At 38.4% G+C, this 18477-nt stretch overlaps 1 protein-coding gene across 2 annotated transcripts in view; it reads left to right on the top strand.

Annotated features, from left to right (window-relative positions):
- The first annotated feature begins 1136 nt into the window (after positions 1 to 1136).
- The window catches only part of LSAMP (limbic system associated membrane protein), a 636464-nt gene continuing 619123 nt past the window's right edge, over positions 1137 to 18477 (top strand). For both annotated transcript variants that reach the window (XM_004036098.5, XM_004036099.5), the window contains exon 1: positions 1137 to 1868. In XM_004036098.5, coding sequence (XP_004036146.1) covers positions 1714 to 1868 — 155 coding nt within the window. In that variant the 5' untranslated portion in view covers positions 1137 to 1713. The remainder of the gene's footprint in view (positions 1869 to 18477) is intronic.

Below are 18477 nucleotides of genomic sequence, written 5' to 3'. Positions count from 1 at the left end.
GGTACAAACACATTTTTTATCCTCAACATCAGTAATGAGGGAGATGTCCAGGAATGTGGGGCTCTCACTTGAGTGACTATCAGTGGTCTTTATGGTCCTCATCATTTTATGGTCCTCATCATTTTATGGTCCTCATCACTTGCTTGGCTCATGGAATAAAAGGAGTGACAAATGATGGTAACCTGTCTGCCATTAGAAGGAGTACTGCACACAACCTTACTTAGTGTCTCCTTGCAAATGACAAGCTTTCTGATTTACAAATCTCTTTCCTTGCATATGAACATTTTGAGAAGTAAGTGCCAGGAGGAACTTGGGTAGCAATTCAATGTGCCCTTTAAATAGTAATCCTTAATGCCATTACTCATGTGTAGGATTGAGTGAGAGTTTCCTGGAGAGTGAAGTTGATTTAGGGATCAGGGATCAGCTGCTGAGGCTGGCACTTGGAAAAAACAAGCCAAGCATTCACACCCCAGACCACTCAATACCAGCATTGTCTCCAATCCATCTTTCATAAGGGGGTTCCAAGAGGGGGAGGGGATGAAGGAAGGAGAGAAAATAAACCATTTTAATCCTGTAAGAGAAAGTGCAGGAAAGAGGAAAGAAAGAATGAACAAGATTTGAACACGCAAAGCCAGTTGCCAAGAATGTTTCGTTTGAAATCAACTTTGGCTTTTAATCTTAGACTCCACTGTCAAGTTTCTCCTCAGTTTCCTTCTCCCATCTTTCAGGACATTCCCCACCCTCACTCCCCACCTCAATGCTTTCCTGTCCTCTGTCCCACTCCCCGCATTTGCAACTCTCCTTCCCACCTCCTTTTTCTTCTTTCCTCACCCCTTCCCTCTCCTTTCCTGGACTCTTTCTCCTGTTCTTTTATAACTTAAGTCCCTCTCCTTCTCCCCTCTCTCCTGAACAGTACCTCTAAGCTCCATTCCCCCTTCTTAAGGAAATCAGCCAGGCCTCAGATGGAGCTGTCGTCCTGACAACCCAAAGGCGCATCAGGCTTTCATTGAGTCTGGCTGCTGCTGAAGGGGGCAGTTGTGCAAAGCGAGGGGCCACTTCGAGGGGAGGGCGGAGGGGATGACGTGGAGGGGCTGTTAAAAACCAGCAGGGTGGGGGGAGGGTGGGGGGGTGGGGGGGAGGTGCTGAGCAGAGAGAGCGCCAGGGACTGGGAGAAACAGGAAAGGGAGGAGGGGGAGAGAGGCTCTGGGTTGCTGCTGCTTCTGCTGCTTCTGCTGCTGCTGCTGCTGCTGCTGTGTGGCTGTTTCTGTACACTCACTGGCAGGCTTGGTGCCGGCTCCCTCGCCCGCCCGCCCGCCCGCCCGCCAGCCTGGGAAAGTGGGTTACAGAGCGAAGGAGCTCAGCTCAGACACTGGCAGAGGAGCATCCAGTCACAGAGAGACCAAACAAGAACCCCTTCCTTTGGCTTCCTCTTCAGCTCTTCCAGAGGGCTTGCTATTTGCACTCTCTCTTTTGAAATTGTGTTGCTTTTACTTTTCACCCTTCTGCTTGGGTTTTACGAGGGCTTTGTTAAGTCTTAGAGGGAAAAGAGACTGAGCGAGGGAAAGAGAGAGGCAAAGTGGAAAGGACCGTAAACTGGCAAAGCCCGCTCTGCGCTCGCTGTGGATGAAAGCCCCGTGTTGGTGAAGCCTCTCCTCGCGAGCAGCGCGCACCCCTCCAGAGCACCCCGCGGACCCGCACCTCGGCGTGGCCACCATGGTCAGGAGAGTTCAGCCGGATCGGAAACAGTTGCCACTGGTCCTACTGAGATTGCTCTGCCTTCTTCCCACAGGACTGCCTGTTCGCAGCGTGGATTTTAACCGAGGCACGGACAACATCACCGTGAGGCAGGGGGACACAGCCATTCTCAGGTAGGGCTTTCGGGCAACTTTTCTGCTGCGCGCGTCTACGTGTGTGTGTGTGTGTGTGTGTGTGTGTGTGTGTGTGTGTGTGTGCCTGATCTCCTTGAACTCCAGCTCCTGATGCTGCAGGCTTGTGTGGTGTGTGTGTGTGTGTCCCCGTTTTACTGACTGGTTGGCATTATAGCTAACAAAATTCAAGGGAAATCTGGTCCCTGTCAAGCAGCAGTGGTGTTGGTTAAATGTTCGGTTCTTAGGACCTTGTTTCTCTTATCAAGGAAGCCTAACTTCACCCAATGCATTAGTGACTTCTGGGCAGTATTCTCGCTATTGTAATTGCTGTTGCATTGCACTTGAGAGTTTTGTTGGGAGTCCTTAATTCTGAAAGAAAGGTTGTTGGATTATGGCTCTCAGAGAGTAGTACACAGTACTGCATTCTCCTTGCTCCTCCCGTGTCTGTGTGTGTGTGTGTGTGTGTGTGTTTTCATGCCAACACACACACACACACATACACACACACACATATCAAGGTTGTGTGTGAGGGTTTCTGATAGAAGACTTTCTGTAAGGATCTTCTAATTGACATGGAGGGCAATAAATCAATCTTAGAACTTTGGTTGGTTACTGAGCCTTTCCTGGAATGTGGATATAAATCAACACAAGATATGAAGAGCAGAAAGAAAAGGAACTTGCCAAATTGCTGATATTTAAGAGTAGGAGTGTTAAACACAGAGGTTGGGAGAGAATTAACCTGGCATAAAATGGATATTTCAAATTGATTATTGACTTCAAAGTCTTTTTTTCTGTGCAGCTCTGGCAAACTCTAAAATAATTTGAGATTGAAATTTGGAAAGAAGAGTCCCAAGTCCTTGGGAGTTTGACCCCTATCAGGTACTGTGAGCTAGAGAGACTCAAATGAGACCTAGTCATATTTTTATTTCTAAAATGCTCCAAGGTTATTTTTTGTGCTTCTCTTTTCTCTTCCTCCTCTCCACCAACTGTACCTACCCCTTGTTCTTTTTTCTAGCTTTCCTTGAATTTCTGGCAGATGCTAACAAAAAGAATCACTCTCCGTGGAGATCTTTTAAAATCTCATTTCCTCCAAATAAAATGACCCAGTGTCAGTCTGTCTATCTAGCTAATATTGCTTGTTGTGGCAATAAAAACACAGTATATGATAGAAAATAAACCTCTAATCTGTGTGCAAGGAGCTGATAGTGCATAAACCCTGGGGCATCAGGGAGCAGTTCTCTAGCAGAGCTGCCGACAGCAGCAAAGTTTTCTTTCCTTTTCTCAGAAATAAATTTGGTTGGCTGTCACAGTGTCCTGCTTTGGGAGCTCTAGCCTTGTTAGAGACGAAAGTGTGTGTTGTGTGCCGTGCATTGCATGTGTGTGTGTTGTGTGGGTATGTGTTTCTCTAGATTGTAAAAAGTAAGAAAATGCTAATGTGTAAGCACTCCTTTCTTCATTTCCTGAGCATTGGGTGATTACAAATCCCAAAGATCCTACTATCCAAAGCAGATTTTCCCTTCTAGCTCTTCAGCCTTATAAACCTGCATGTGTGATTTATCCACATGGAGTAATAAGATTTATAGAGTAATTTATCTGTTTGCAAAGGAATTTGGACATGGTGCAGAAAATGTTTTTGCAAACACACAAGCATGCCATTTCAATTGCTAACATTCATACTCCCTAACATCATTAACCCTTTAATGGTGAAGCACTCTATATAAATATATGCTATCCCTAGAAATTTTGTTCACTGGTTACAAGATTGAATATGAGAAAAATGAATAACTTGAATGTATAAGTTTTTTATTTCAGTGTCCTTGAGCTTTGTAAGATCTTTCTAAGTTAGCATCTCCTATACCTTAAACTATAGTTGTCTAAGAGTTAGATAAGTATAGAAATGTTAATTCAGAAGAATAAAAACATTCTTATGCTTTCATACAGAGGCAGTCTCACTGTATACATGTCTATGGATGATACATATGTGCTTTTGTATGTCTATGGCGCAATAGAAACAGAGTTTTAAACATTACGCTTTAGCACACATTACAGTGTGGAAATAGGGACTATGAGAGAAAAAATAAACACAGAACCACTTATTCTCTGGGAAAGAAAAGACAGACAAACAGAGCATGCAAATAAGTCGCCTATGAAACACCATTTCTTTTCCAGACCTCACCTTACATGCCCTCTTTTTTATTTCCTTGCCTTGGACAAGGGTTTATTTTGGGGTTGGTGGAGCTTCATCAGAATTAACTATGGAGAGAATTCCCTTTGTCTTCTTAGCTGACCTTCTTCTCAATCTCTTTAAATCCAGTAAGCTTTCTGGGTCAGTTTCCTGGTGAAGAATGGTGCTCTTGCTTTCTGCTTATAAGGCCAGCCTGGGAAAGGCGTGTTTTCACTTTATTTGTGACATTTTGCTGGGTGCATGAGCTTTCAGGGAAGGAAAGGAAGGAGAACTTGATACATTGGAAGCCACAGTAGATGTCTGGCACCGAGAAAGTGAAATGGCTAGGAGAAAAAAATAATTCTCTTAGTGAGTTTGTGGCCACGAATAATATGAGATGGCAACAGGAGACAAGGGAGGTTTGTAATTCTGGTAATCCAGTGACAGGAGTTTGGCTGTCTGTCCCCAAAACATTTACCTTCACTGACTTAAAGTTTTCTGTGAAACAAGAGTTTCTTTTGGGGATTGATGCTCATTTTTGCATAATTATGATCTTTAGTGTAATTATGCATCAGATAGGAGAGTGCACACTAGGCTTCAGGTCTTGCCCTCAATTTCTATCATTTTGAAAATAATAAAAACTATGTAATTATGGTGACAAAATTGGAGGGAAAGAGAGATAGCTTCATGTATACATACCTAACTCAATTATTTTCTAGAGGAGATTACAGACCTGTATGAGAAATTATATAAAGAACTAAAGATAACCACAATACCAACTTCTGTCCCAGGGACAAAGAATCAAAGTGTGATTCACAGAGTAGCGGCAGCAGCAGCAGCAGCCTTGGAGGTCCTCCCTAAATAGAACAACCAGAATCTGCATTTATATTTGTGTGCACAGGAAAGAGTGAGACACGCTTATCCACAGGACTTCAGTCATAAAGCTGCCTCAGGTGCTTTTCTAAACAGAGTCTACCTGCCTCATTACCAGCTCCCACAGGAGTAAGAGTTCAATTACAGGATAAGTTTCTAACACTGTTTCTTCCCTCCTACCCTCATACCCATAGAGATTCACCTCCTGCTTAATATTGGAAGGTTGAGACTATGTATTAATAGTTCTCTTACAAGTCAAAGAATAGCGGAAATAGAGGGTATTTCAAACCAACCTTTAAAATTTCATTTTTAATAGTCCTACTGACCATATTTTCAACATGAGTGGCAGATTTCTGAAAAGATAATAATAAAATATTTGGCCACAAAGAACCATGTTAGTTTTGTAATACATTATACTATCACATATCTATTCATAAGGCAACTTTGTAAAACGTACGTACACATGCGTATCTGGATATAAAACAAGTAGGCATGTGATAAAATACAGGGACTTCACACTTGTGATTTTAAATATTCTAAATTCAAGGTAATAAAATTTTATTTAGCTCACAATTCTGACCCTATCTGATGTTTACAGGATATTATAATACTTTTAATGATAATAACATTGTTCCCAGTTCAATGTTAGCGTACCTAACAAGTATTACAGATTCCCAAGGAAACTAAGTATCTAAATGAAGAATAGCTAATGTTTAGTTTTTTCAAAGTTGGGGTCTTTAATTCCCTGTTTGTTTCTACACCAAGGGGGGAAAAGAAGAAACAACAAAAGGAGATTTGATTATTTGATAGTGAAATATATAGATCTTGTTCAAATTTCTGTTTATCTTCTGTAAGTCATGTGGAAAGGCAATATTCACTAATGAAGTGTCAACCCTCAAATTCTTGATACGATATGTGATTTTCTATGACTTACAGTTCACTATTTGAAACAAACTGTGGGCATGGGCCTACTGGGTAAGTTTGTGACCATCATGAAATTTTCTTTTTCTGTAGTTAAATCACTAAATGTTATCAAAATTTGTTGGTTAGCCCTGATACTGTAAGGATCGTGCATTGCAGATAAATCCTTTATCAAATATACTTAGTAAATGATGGAGTATAGCATACTATATATCATCTAGGAATATGGCATATTATATACATTTTGTTAAAGAATATTTATGTACCTGTGAACTTTATCATTTGTTGTCATTTATGGCCTGAGAAACAGAGTGGGCAAATCTCGTAAGAAAAGCAAATTGTGGCCACCTGTGTTTCTGTAAGTATGGGACATATAAGTGCGTTTATACACACATACAATACACAGGAGATTTTTATTTTATGTGGTTTGACTTAGAATGACGTATTTGTAGAATTGTGGAAAGAACCAAAGGTGACTGACTCATCCACTGAGTCACTGGTGAGGGTTAAACCTTTGTGTTTCTCAAAGCTGATTCCACATAACAGCAAACTCTGCCCAAAAAGGATTAGTGCATTTTACTGTGGTCTCTGAGAGTGCCAAATACAAAGGGCTGTGACTCCCCTGATAGGAGGTTGCCTCAATATCCTTGTCCCTCTCCCTGTCATCATCTGAGCCTCAGAGATATCCCTCCTCCAGGGCATAATTTACAGCTTATAGCCACTGGCCCTGTTTTTCTCTCAATGTCCTGCCTGTTAGTTTGTACGACTCAGAAGATCTGGGCTCTGAATTTGGATCTACCCTTGCATGCTGTAACTTTAAGCAAGTCTCTTGAATACTTTGAGCTTCAGTTTCCTTTACAAAATGCTGAAACTGTCGGCTGGGTGCGGTGGCTCACGCCTGTAATCCCAGCACTTTGGGAGGCTGAGGCGGGGGGATCACAAGGTCAAGAGACTGAGATCATCCTGGCCAACATGGTGAAACCCCATCTTTACTAAAAATACAAAAATTAGCTGGGTGTGATGGCGCGCACCTGTAGTCCCAGCTGCTTAGGAGACTGAGAAAGGAGAATCGCTTGAACCCGTGAGGCGGAGGTTGCAGTGAGCCAAGATCGCGCCACTGCGCTCCAGCCTGGCGACAGAGCGAGACTCCGTCTCAAAAATAAATAAATAAATAAAAATGCTGAAACTATCTATTTTAGTTACCCTACAGGGTTGTTTTAAGACGTTCACAGGAGGTAAGGTAGAAGTTTGTTGAATTGTAAAGTGCTACACAAATGTAAACAATCAACGGCTTTTCAACCACATACAGCCAGTTATTTAGACTTCAGAGAATTCTTTTTTCTTTTTTCTTTTTTTTAAGCCAGTGTGTCTCAAATTTCAGTGTGTATGTGGAGGGCTTGCTATAGCAGATTGCTTGACCTCCATCGCTAGAGTTTTTGAGTCAGTAGGTCCCTGGTAAGTCTGAGAATTTGCATTTCTCACAAGTTCTCAGGTGATGCTGATACTACAGGATACTACAAGTGTGATCCACAGGTGGGCATCTTAAGTATCACATAGTTGCATGTTAAAAAAAAAACAAACAAAATCTCAGGACCTATGCTGGAGGGACTAAATCAAAGTCCACATTTTAATAAGACTTCCAAGCGATTCGCTAGCATATTGAGGTTGGAGAAGCACTGCATTCGATACTTCACAGCCACGGGAGCACAGTACCATCAGCTGGAGAACTTTTAAAAAATACTGCTGCCACATGTCCTCTCTTCTCAGAAATTCTGATGTAGTTTGTTTGGGGAAGGGACTGGGCACAGGTTGCTGTTCTTTTGTTTTTTAATGATTCTGCTATGTACATAGAGGTAAAAACCAATGCCTAACTGGATAAGGAGTCTCCTTTACAGATCATTTTCGGGGCAGCACTAAATAGATACCAGTAAAAAAATTGGAGTCACATTGTATCGTTTGAGAAATATATCAATAGCCAAAGATGAACAAATTCAAACAGGAGAGAGGAAATAGACCACCATAAACCCATTTGTTTGTTACACAATTTCATCCTTATGAGCCATGGAAAATGGGGTGACTTTATTTAATATGGATCAGATTTACATAACGTCTATGGAAATAACATAAAGCTTATTATTCTGTGCTGTCTCTCATTTGGGTTAGACAAGGTACAGAACTGTTCTAAGTTGTTTTTGTTGTTGTTTCTAATGCTATCACTAAGGGAGAAAACAGACAATATTTAGACAAGGAAAATGGCTTCTGTGTCAACATATTCAAGCATGGTAAATTCTGTGCACTTATATATATGAACATGTGATTTGCAAAATAATTGTATTTGTATAATTCATCTCAATTTTATATAGTGATTTCTCTTTAGTTGAAACTTATAGAAAAGCCTATGTCGTAGATAAAGACTTTTCATAAAGGATATAATAAGTTCAAAATGGTCAACAAGTAGTCAGAAGATCAACCTCTTAATAGCATGAAATACTGTAATCTATTAAATAAAGATAACTGACAACTATTTTTGCCTACTACACAAACTATTTTTATGACCAAATGATATTGTATGTATCAAAGTATTTTATAAACTCTATAATGGTATAAACTATAAACTCTTAAGACTATAGTCATATATTTACAGCAGGATATAACTTTTAGAAAATTTTAAAAAGGTAAGAAAACAAGCCTTTTATTCTTATTTCTATGCTATACACAGGCCATTTGCACTACGATGTTTTTATTATGTCATTTCAAGTCCTTTAAAGTCACAAGTATCTTACGATATAGTTGAGTTTCTTATCAGGAGTGCAGGGCAAGTAGACTTTTTTTTTTTTTTTTGTAGTTACCTGTAATTAAAACTTAATCTCCAGTTAATGTGTGATTAACCTTTACAAAATAAAACACTTTACTTCAGATTTTGTTAATTACTGTAGGAAAACCTCATAGATATGTAGAATAGGAAAGGCCTTGGAGATTAGGCAGTCCACCATCTCATTTTAAAGTGTTTTAACTGAGAAGAGAAAAATTTAGTTCGTTATCCAAAAACTTGAGTGATCAATTGAGAATTAGAACTCATGTATTTTAATTTTCATTTCACAGTACCACTGAGATTACCTTTTTGGTTTTCATTTTATCTGATGAAATGCCATTTTTCTTATACATAAATGTATCCTTAAAATTGTCTTTCTCTCCTCTTCCTTCCTCTCCTTTTCTCTCTTCTCCTCTTCCCTTCTCTCCCTTCCTCCTCCCTCCAATTCTTCCCTCTTGCCTTCTCTCCTCCCTTCTCCTCTCTCCTTCCTCTCCCCTTTTCCCTCTCTCTTCTCCCTGTAAATCAAATCTGCATTTACCTGTGGAGGATCATCCAGTTAGTGCTGGTCAAGGAGGATTTGTTTCAAGGAAATGTCCCACCTTGCACATGTCTACTATCTGTCTATACCACATGGGTTTTCCTTCCTCCACTTGCAGCTTCCAGCTTATTGGTTTTTATTATTTTTTTTCCCATAAGTTATTGGGATACAGGTGGTATTTGCTTACATGAGTAAGTTCTTTAGTGGTGATTTGTGAGATCCTGCTGCACCCATCACCCGAGCAGTATACACTGCACCATATTTGTTGTCTTTTATTCCTCGCCCCCCTTCCCCCAAGTCCCGAAAGTCTATTGTATCATTCTTATGCCTTTGTGTCCTCATAGCTTAGCTCCCACATATCAGTGAGAACATATGATGTTTGGTTTTACATTCCTGAGTTACTTCATTTAGAATAATAGTCTCCAGTCTCATCCAGGTCATTGCAAATGCTGTTAATTCATTCCTTTTTATGGCTGAGTAGTATTCCATTGTGTGTGTGTGTGTATATATACGTGTATATATATACACGTATATATACGTATATATACATGTGTATGTGTATATATATATGCCACACTTTCTTTATCTACTTGTTGATTAATGGGCATTTGGGTTGGCTTCGCAATTTTGCAGTTGTGAATTATGCTGCTATAAACATGCATGAAACATGCGTGTGCAAGTATCTTTTTTGAATAATGACTTCTTTTCCTCTGGGCAGATATCCAGTAATGGGATTGCTGGATCAAATGGTAGTTCTAGTTTTAGTTCTTTAAGGAATCTCCACACTGTTTTTCATAGTGGCTGTACTAGTTTACATTCCCACCAGCAGTGTAGAAGTGTTCCCTGATTGCTGCATCCATGCCAGCATCTATTGTGTTTTGATTCTTTGATTATGGCCATTCTTGGAGGAGTAAGGTGGTATCACATTGTAGTTTTGATTTTCATTAGTAATGTTGAGCATTCTTTCATATGTTTGTTGGCCATTTGTGTATCTTCTTTTGAGAATTGTCTATTCACATCCTTAGCCCACTTTTTGATGGGATTTTTTTCTTACTGATTTGTTTGAGGTCATTGTAGATTCTGGATATCAGTCCTTTGTCAGATGTATAGATTGTGAAGATTTTCTTCCAGTCTGTGGGTTGTCTGTTTGCTCTGCTGACTGTTCCTTTTGCTGTGCAAAGCTCTTTGGCTTAATTAGGTCCCAGCTATTTATCTTTGTTTTTATTGCAATTGCTTTTGGGGTTTGGGTCATAAAATCCTTGCCTAAGCCAATGTCTGGAAAGGTTTTTCCAATGTCACCTTCTAGAATTTTTGTAGCTTCAGGTCTTAGGTTTAAGTCCTTAATCCGTCTTGAGTTGATTTTTGTATAAGTTGAGAGATGAAGATCCAGTTTCATTCTAGCCAGTTATCCCAGCACCATTTGTTGAAAAGGGTGTCCTTTCCCCACTTTACGTTTTTGTTTGCTTTGTCAACGATCATTCCCGAAGCTGTTTTTGCATTTGGTAGAACCTCTGTAAGGATCACTTGTTCCTCACAACCCCGGCCCCCTTTTAAGAAAATTCTTTTCCTCTTGTTTCTGGTACCTCTGCCTGTTACTCAGTCTTCTCATCTGAATTTGACCCTTTCTCCCATTTACTACAGCCGAGTTTCTAAACCTGCTGCCTTCTTATTGTTATTTATGAACTTCTGCCTGGTTAAGTTTCCTACCACTGTCCCTCTTAGAGGGACCCTGATTAGGATGGATGTAGATATTCTCTGAACACCCTCAAGAGGTTCTCTACTCATTATAGTCCTTGTAGATTTATTATTTAAAATCCTTTGAGGAAGGCAGAACTTTTTTTCCCCCAATAGATACAAAATTTACCTTGGGCTAACAATGAAGCTGATGGTGGCCAATTGGGAGGAACTGGGTATAGATCCAGCTCTGGCTCCTGAGTGGTGAAGACAGTGTGCAAAAAGCCCTTTTGCAGGTGTCTAGTGGTTTCTGGTGTGGCACGCAGGACAAGATCTCTTGAGGTTTTCTGAGCAGTGAGAGTGAGAGATGGAGGCAGAGATATCCAACAAGGTCTTATCAAGAGAAGGACAAAGCAGAATAAGGAGAAATAACAGGCCAGCACCCCCTAGTTAGTCCCATAGGGAGGCAGGCAGGGGTGACACGGAGGTTATCAGCTGATGGCGAAGACTCAGTTACAAGCCCCAGGAGTTCAGGAAAGGAACAGAGTCCTTGGGACAAGAGCTGACTTGAACTTGAGTCCTCAGGAATTAGGGACTTAGAACTGAGCACATTACCAAGATGGGTAACCTAGTTAAGGAGTAAAAGAGAGGGTCCCAGTTTTTAGAGCTGAAGCTCTGTACCAAAGCTATAGTAACCCAGGGATGACTTGAAGGTTAATCTCAGAGCACGGAGCTCTATCTTTTAAAACTCTTACTGTATAATCTCAGGTCATAAAACCTGGTCTAGCTCTGTGGGGAAAAGATGGAGACAAAGGTCTGACATTAAGTAAGAACTGAACTAGTGCTTCTTCCTGCCTTAGTTAAGTTTACCAGATCACATCTTCAGTCTACTTAGAACTTCCAGACTTCATGGAGTTGGCAGAATGAAGGACCTGAGATGACCTATACAAGGCCCGTTGTTTTCCAGTATTCATCTAAAAATGTCACTCGATCCTTCAAAGAACATCCACAGCATAAAGTCAAAGCCCCGGCCGAGTGCAGTGGCTCATGCTGTAATCCCAACACTTTGGGAGGCTGAGGCTGGCGGATCACAAGGTCAAGAGATCGAGACCATCCTGGCCAATGTGGTGGCACCCCGTCTCTACTAAAAATACAAAAATTGGCTGGGCCTGGTGGTGCACGCCTGTAGCCCCAGCTACTCGGAGGCCGAGGCAGGAGAATGGCTTGAACCTGGGAGGCAGAGTTTCAGTAAGCCGAGATCACGCCACTGCACTCCAGTCTAGCAACAGAGCAAGACTCCTCCTTCTCCTTCTACCCCTCACTCCACCAAACATCTTTACTAGTTACCTCTTTGCTCCTCCTTCAAGACTTAAGTCTCAGTTCTGGCGCATTCAGGAAGTCCTCCTAAATTCTCCCAAGCTAAGCTAAGTATCCTGTTTATTATTACCACTAGCCTCTTTGAATACTTTAAACTTTGCATTTACTACATGTCTTAAAAACATCTTGTTTACTTATGTCTTGCCTGAAATATAGGCATTTCATTTGCTTTACCTTTTCGTCCCAGAATTTAGCTCAGTACCCGTGGATGCTCAAATAAATATTTGCCTACTGAATTGAGCAGAGAAAGATGGTTGTACTATAAATCAAGCTGACTAAAGTTGATTTATAAAAGAGGAAACACATTAGAAGAAGATCAGACTGAAGGAAGATATTTTGGTGAAGTCAGCCACCACTGGAGTAATTGTGGATGTGGGGTTGAAGAGGGTCTAGTCATAAAATCAGAGATAGATAATTCTCTGATTATTGGTACGGTAAAGAGATTTGGTTAGAAATACCTTCAATATTTCCCCTTGCAGTTATTCTTTTCAGGAATTGTTTTTTTAGAAAATGAGAAGGGCAAATGGGGGTATTTTGGGAAGGATCCCAAAGCTTCAGAGTTACAGACATAGGGACCTAGACAAAGCATGCCCCTTTCTTAGGTAAAATAGTAGTTTCTGACAGAACAAGGAGTCACTCAATGGCCCTGAAGTGAGATATCTGTGAAGAGGTCAGTATCCTGGGTAGCTCTGAGAAGAAGGAATCTACCTTCCTGGAGTGCTAGGTGGCTTTCTCCCTCTAGGGGTGACTGAATTTTCAGGGATTAAATAGGGGATTTGGGAGGTACTTAAATAGCAGGATTGTGTGCAGCAGGTATATTCATCTCCACCGATCCATTCTAGTTTCCTTTGAAATGAGGCAATGTGCATATCACTTACATTTATTTGACTAAAACTGGTTATTCATACTGATAGTGATGCTTACCTGGGCATTGCATCTTAGAGCTCATTACACATTCCTGGAAAAATTAACGCTGGAATGTTCAGTGGAGTTTGTAATAATCCCAGATTTCCTTCTGTATATCTTTCCCTAATGTACAAGGGTATTATTTATGTGAGATAGGAGGGAAACCAATAACCATGAGGAAAAATGCAACCTAGCTTTCCATAAAATAATGCATTACTGTTTATTCTATTGTAATTGTCTAATGATGCATCTCTATATTGAATCTCTATAATTTGTCTAAAATTAATTCTATCCTTTCTAAAGTTGTACTTTAGTTATGCTACTATTTGCCACCCTATCCTACTAGAAACAAAATATTAAAAAAATAAAGTGATGCAGCCTAACACTAAGTTATGCATAGTAAGTATCTACATGTGAAAACAATGACTGGGGAACATAATTGGTTTCCTGACTTCTGATTGTTTTGTGTCATTACACACACCTCACTCTAGCATATGTGTATTAGGGCTGTTCATTTTGTGAAACGTAAGCCACATATGGTTGCCAATTTGTAGCTGGTGTTTGTTTGGAGATAATTAAAGATCGCTGTCACCTTATACAAGTTCATGATGTAATTGTATAAGCATATCTAAAGATCAGCATTCTATATTGCTGAATCATTAACTTAGCAGGAGAATGGATTTTCTTCTTTGTCTCTCTTTCTGACCTCTGTTCTATCTCTTTTGGCACTAATATGATGCACTGATCATCACCACAACAATAAACTGCTTAAAGACTACAAGATATTACTTGATTGGATAAACCTCTAGATTGGGCATGAAAAAATTTAACCTTTAGTTCTGCAAAAACCATTACTGTGTAAAGTTGGGAATTAGCTTCCATTGTTCCAACTCCTACTTGTCTTATAAGCAAAGATGTTGGTCTGGTGAAGTGGCTTTACGTTTTTGAATATAGCTGCATTCACAAGAAGAAGAAATGCCAGAAGTTATAAATAGAATGATAATATGCACAAATTTTTTTTAAAAATCCTAAATTATATTATAAATATCATAATATAGAAAATTTTAAAAATATGTTTACATTAATGCCTTCATTCTTGCATAAAAATAAAACAGAACTCAAAATCTAATTCTTCTAAGAGTATGTATTTGTACAGGATCTGTTATGAAGTATAATTAATTTGTATCATGAATATATTTAATCTATATAGTGTGACTGTATTTGAATACAAGACCTTAACTTTATTTTTATTTTTGTATATATTTATAATTATATGTAAAAAAGTAAAAGCATAAATGTGATTTTTATATGTACATAAAATTTACGTACACAAAATATGGACATGAATATTACTTTGAACTTGGGTCACGTCACACTTTAATAGGAACCTAATTAATTTGATGTATCACTTATACAGAAAACCAAATTTTTAAGGGTATCAAGCATGTAAACAGATACGATATATAAGAGGCATCACACAATGGCTACCATAATTTTTTTGATTAGTATGTTTTATTTTTAATTAATCATGCAAGGTGCTAAGATTATATTGTAAGGGGAGTCAGACAATGTTTTTTGTTTCTATTAGATCTTGACAATCATATAGTTCATAAAAAGCAAAAGGAAATCTAACACTTTCTTTTTCTATTTGCTATTATAGGACAAAAATTAATGCTGCCTTAGCTAAAGGAAAAATAACTGTATTTTTTAAAAATATAATTTAATTCTTTGAATTTGTGATTCCAAGTCCATACTAAATTTCTATTTTCTTTCAAAGTCACAAAGAGATCTAGTGATTTGTTAATGAGCATGCTTAATGAAGATGACTAGTGTCCGCTGGAAGAGAGGAATAATGTTTACCAAGTGAAATTCTCAAAATTATGCTATTACACCCTTTGCAATTTTTAAAATCCAGGGTATATGAAGACGTGATTAGAATAATATAAACAAGTTCAGCTGTAAGACTGATATGCATTATATCCAGGGCACTAATATAACTTGAGAGCATAATTATACAAACACCATTACTAACATTAGAAAATCTGTAGAAAACAGAAACAGTTTCATAATGGTGACATAAAATATTGTCCTAATTATAACTACAAGGGGAAAATCATATTAAATCACTCTACCCACCAAAAGCCTACGTACTAGAATGTAGTGTTAAATAGATTTTGAAAAGAAAGCAGTGATCACTAGAAGCCAACATGTGTTCCCTGGGAACAAAGTATAGCATGGCAAATAGATTTTTTTTAAATGAGCAAATATAATTCCAGGCTGTTGGATCAAGGAAATGCCATTTACTTTGAGTATCTGTACTTCAACAGGCTTCTAATAGACTTATTAATATATTATGGGTCAAAAATGAGCTAGATTTTTTTTCTGAAGCAATTATGCCAAAAAAAATACTGATTGATAGTGATAGAGGTCTCTCTCATTTTCTCTCAGGCCAGGATCAACACTTGGATAAAACCATAGCAAGCAAACTTTCCATCATGTGTATGAGACAAAGATAAGGGGATAGCTGAGGTGTTTGTTGATGGAATTATAAGGTAAATATGGATGAAAACTAGAGGGAAGAAAATTTTAGTTGATGTTTAAAAAAGTTATTTATGTGTATTTGTGATTATACCGAATCTCATTCAAAAAAGAAGAAAAGGAAGATGAAAAACAGAAAGAAAGAAAAAATATGGTAGTTTATAATTTAAATAGGACATAATTTAATTAAATAAGCAAATCTAGTTGAATGACATGAAAATGACCATTCAAATGGCATAGTAGAAATAACACAGTTTCTGGGCCAGAAGACCTAGCTCTAAGTATTCCCCTATCAATTACCAGCTCTGCAAACATCGATAAATTATTTATCCCTACTAGGCCTCTGGTTCTTTATTTATAAAGTAAAAATTATAATAATGATATTAAACTTCTCACCTAAGAAAGTCATTATAAGAAGGAATTAGAAGTATCTATAATTATATTTAGGCGTATCTTTGGATATAGGTGTATCTATTTTGTAAATGTCAGTTTCTCTTCTGCCAAATGGAATGGCTTTCCTGTTAAGGAACTACATTTTCATCTATTTTAGTATTTAAGTAGACCTCTATTAGGAAATATTATTAAAATAAAAACAAAAATAAAAACATCTTTATGGAGTAGAAGATTGAAATGGGTGATTTCTCAGGTCTCTGCTAGTACTTATATTTCATCATTATGTGATATTCTGAATTCCCTCTCTAGTTTATTTTGGATTTTTTTTATGGAATTCTATTATTACTTTGCTTATGAAGAATTTCATTTGGAAATATGTTCTCTAATAATTTTCAGTGTGTTTTAATATTCATGCCTCTATTATTTTCTTCCCACTGGAGAATTTGCAAACATATCAAAAGACAGGGACTGTATATCATTAAGACTGAAGATCTATTTAGGCCTTTCATCTTTCTGGGTAGAGCAGTATCAAGACAAATCTGGTCTCAGAGAGTTACTTTTAACATCAGCCAGCTTCATACACATGCATAAGATTAATCAGGTCAAATGCTGACCTCATCTCTTGCGTCTTCTAATTCCCTCTGTTACTTTGCCACACGTGTTGATATACTTTTGCCTGAAGTCTACACTACAGTTTTAATTCCCACTGTATATCTCATTTCTAACTGAACATTTTGCTACCATCTGAATTAGGAAATTATGAAAACAGGGTTTCTTATATTAACCATGATATCTTTACCTGTTGTCAACCTCTTGGTCAATATGGTTCAAACTGTTTACTCCCCCAAAGAGTAAAACATGATGTCATCTGCAAATCCATGTCTCATATTGGCTGTCTTCCTACTCCAAGGCCTTGACCCTCTGCAATTTTTGCTCCCTCTGAACCCTGCCAGAACTCAGCCATCTCCCTAGATATTTGATGTAATCCTTCTCTCTACTGATTCCCACAGTATCATCAGAGATGATCTCAGTAGAATGTAGTGGCAGTGGTCGTATGTAGACATTATTTGCCTATAAGTAAATCTGTTATTTCTAAATTGAGGAATGCTTTGTTTGTGTGACTTCTTTACTTTTCATATCAAGTGCACTCATCAGCAATAATGAAGCAAAATAATTTGCATTTCTGGTTTTCTGTTCTTATAATTAAAAAAAAAACACTTTTCTTCCACAAAATATGAGGTCAACCAACAAATGGAAGTCATCTGTCAATTATTTTACTGAATATATCTCCACCTCTTGCTGAACCCAATTTATTTCTCCAACACCAGTATTTTACTTTCTTACTATTTGTACGCATGGTTCATTATTTTATCTCTTTTTGTAATGTGACTTTAATTTACCTAAAAGTGCAACTGTTAAAACTTATAAACAGCAATTATCAGAGTATGAAACCAGTCTCTTTCCTGTAGAGCTGACATGTACTTAGCTAATTACCTCATCATTGCCTTAGCGGTATTTACAGTGAAAGAAGCATTTATGCACAGCTTTGTCTGTGGGGCCAGGCAACTGTTAAATATATAATATAGCATTTTGGGTAACAGTTTTGAAATAGCTCAGAAAGCCCAAACAAAGAAAATTGAGGACTTACAAAAAGAGTGAAAAGGTAGACAGAGTTTAGGAACTAACAGATTAGGGAAGGATCAGATAACAGGATTTCAGTAAAACACTAATACCCCCATCCCAAAGTTAGTTATCTGTCTGTAAAGCTGAAAATATTCCCAAGAATGTCACAAATTCCCAGTGGAAACATCTATGGATATTAAAATAAAAATGGGGCTTCTTAAAAGATAATGCAAGGGATCCTAAGAATTATCTAATGAAGTCCTAAATATGTCAGAGTTCATTTCTTGAAAATAAAGTACAGTTTCACTCAATTTTAGTCCCAAGAGAAAAGCTTTAGGCAGTCAGTTCCCAAGCCATAGGTTCCTGGGGAGCTCCAGGATTAGTACAAAGGTTCCAAACTTCCATATACACACTAAGCATTATATGTAGACATTACATATCTCAAACATAAATGTATTACTCTTTTTTGAGTCTGTGTAGTCTCTTGTATAATGAAAAATGCATTTTTTTCTAAATACATGGTAGGTTTTTTAAAAAGTGGACATTTCCTTAAAAACAGTTAAGAAAATTAGTTTGATGACAAAAGATCTGTCACCAGGCTGGAATGTAGTGGTGCGATCTCAGCTTACTGCAACCACCCCCTCCCAGGTTCAAGCAATTCTCCTGCCTCAGCCTCCCGAGTAGCTGGGACTACAGGCCCACACCACCAAGCCCAGCTAATTTTTCTATTTTTAGTAGAGACGGGGTTTCACCATGTTGGCCAGGATGGTCTTGATCTCTTGACCTCATG

This window comes from Gorilla gorilla, chromosome 2 (genome assembly GCF_029281585.2).
Source record: "Gorilla gorilla gorilla isolate KB3781 chromosome 2, NHGRI_mGorGor1-v2.1_pri, whole genome shotgun sequence".
NCBI lineage: Eukaryota > Metazoa > Chordata > Mammalia > Primates > Hominidae > Gorilla > Gorilla gorilla.
Note: the sequence above shows the minus strand (reverse complement) of the source record. Positions and strands in the feature narration are given on the sequence as shown.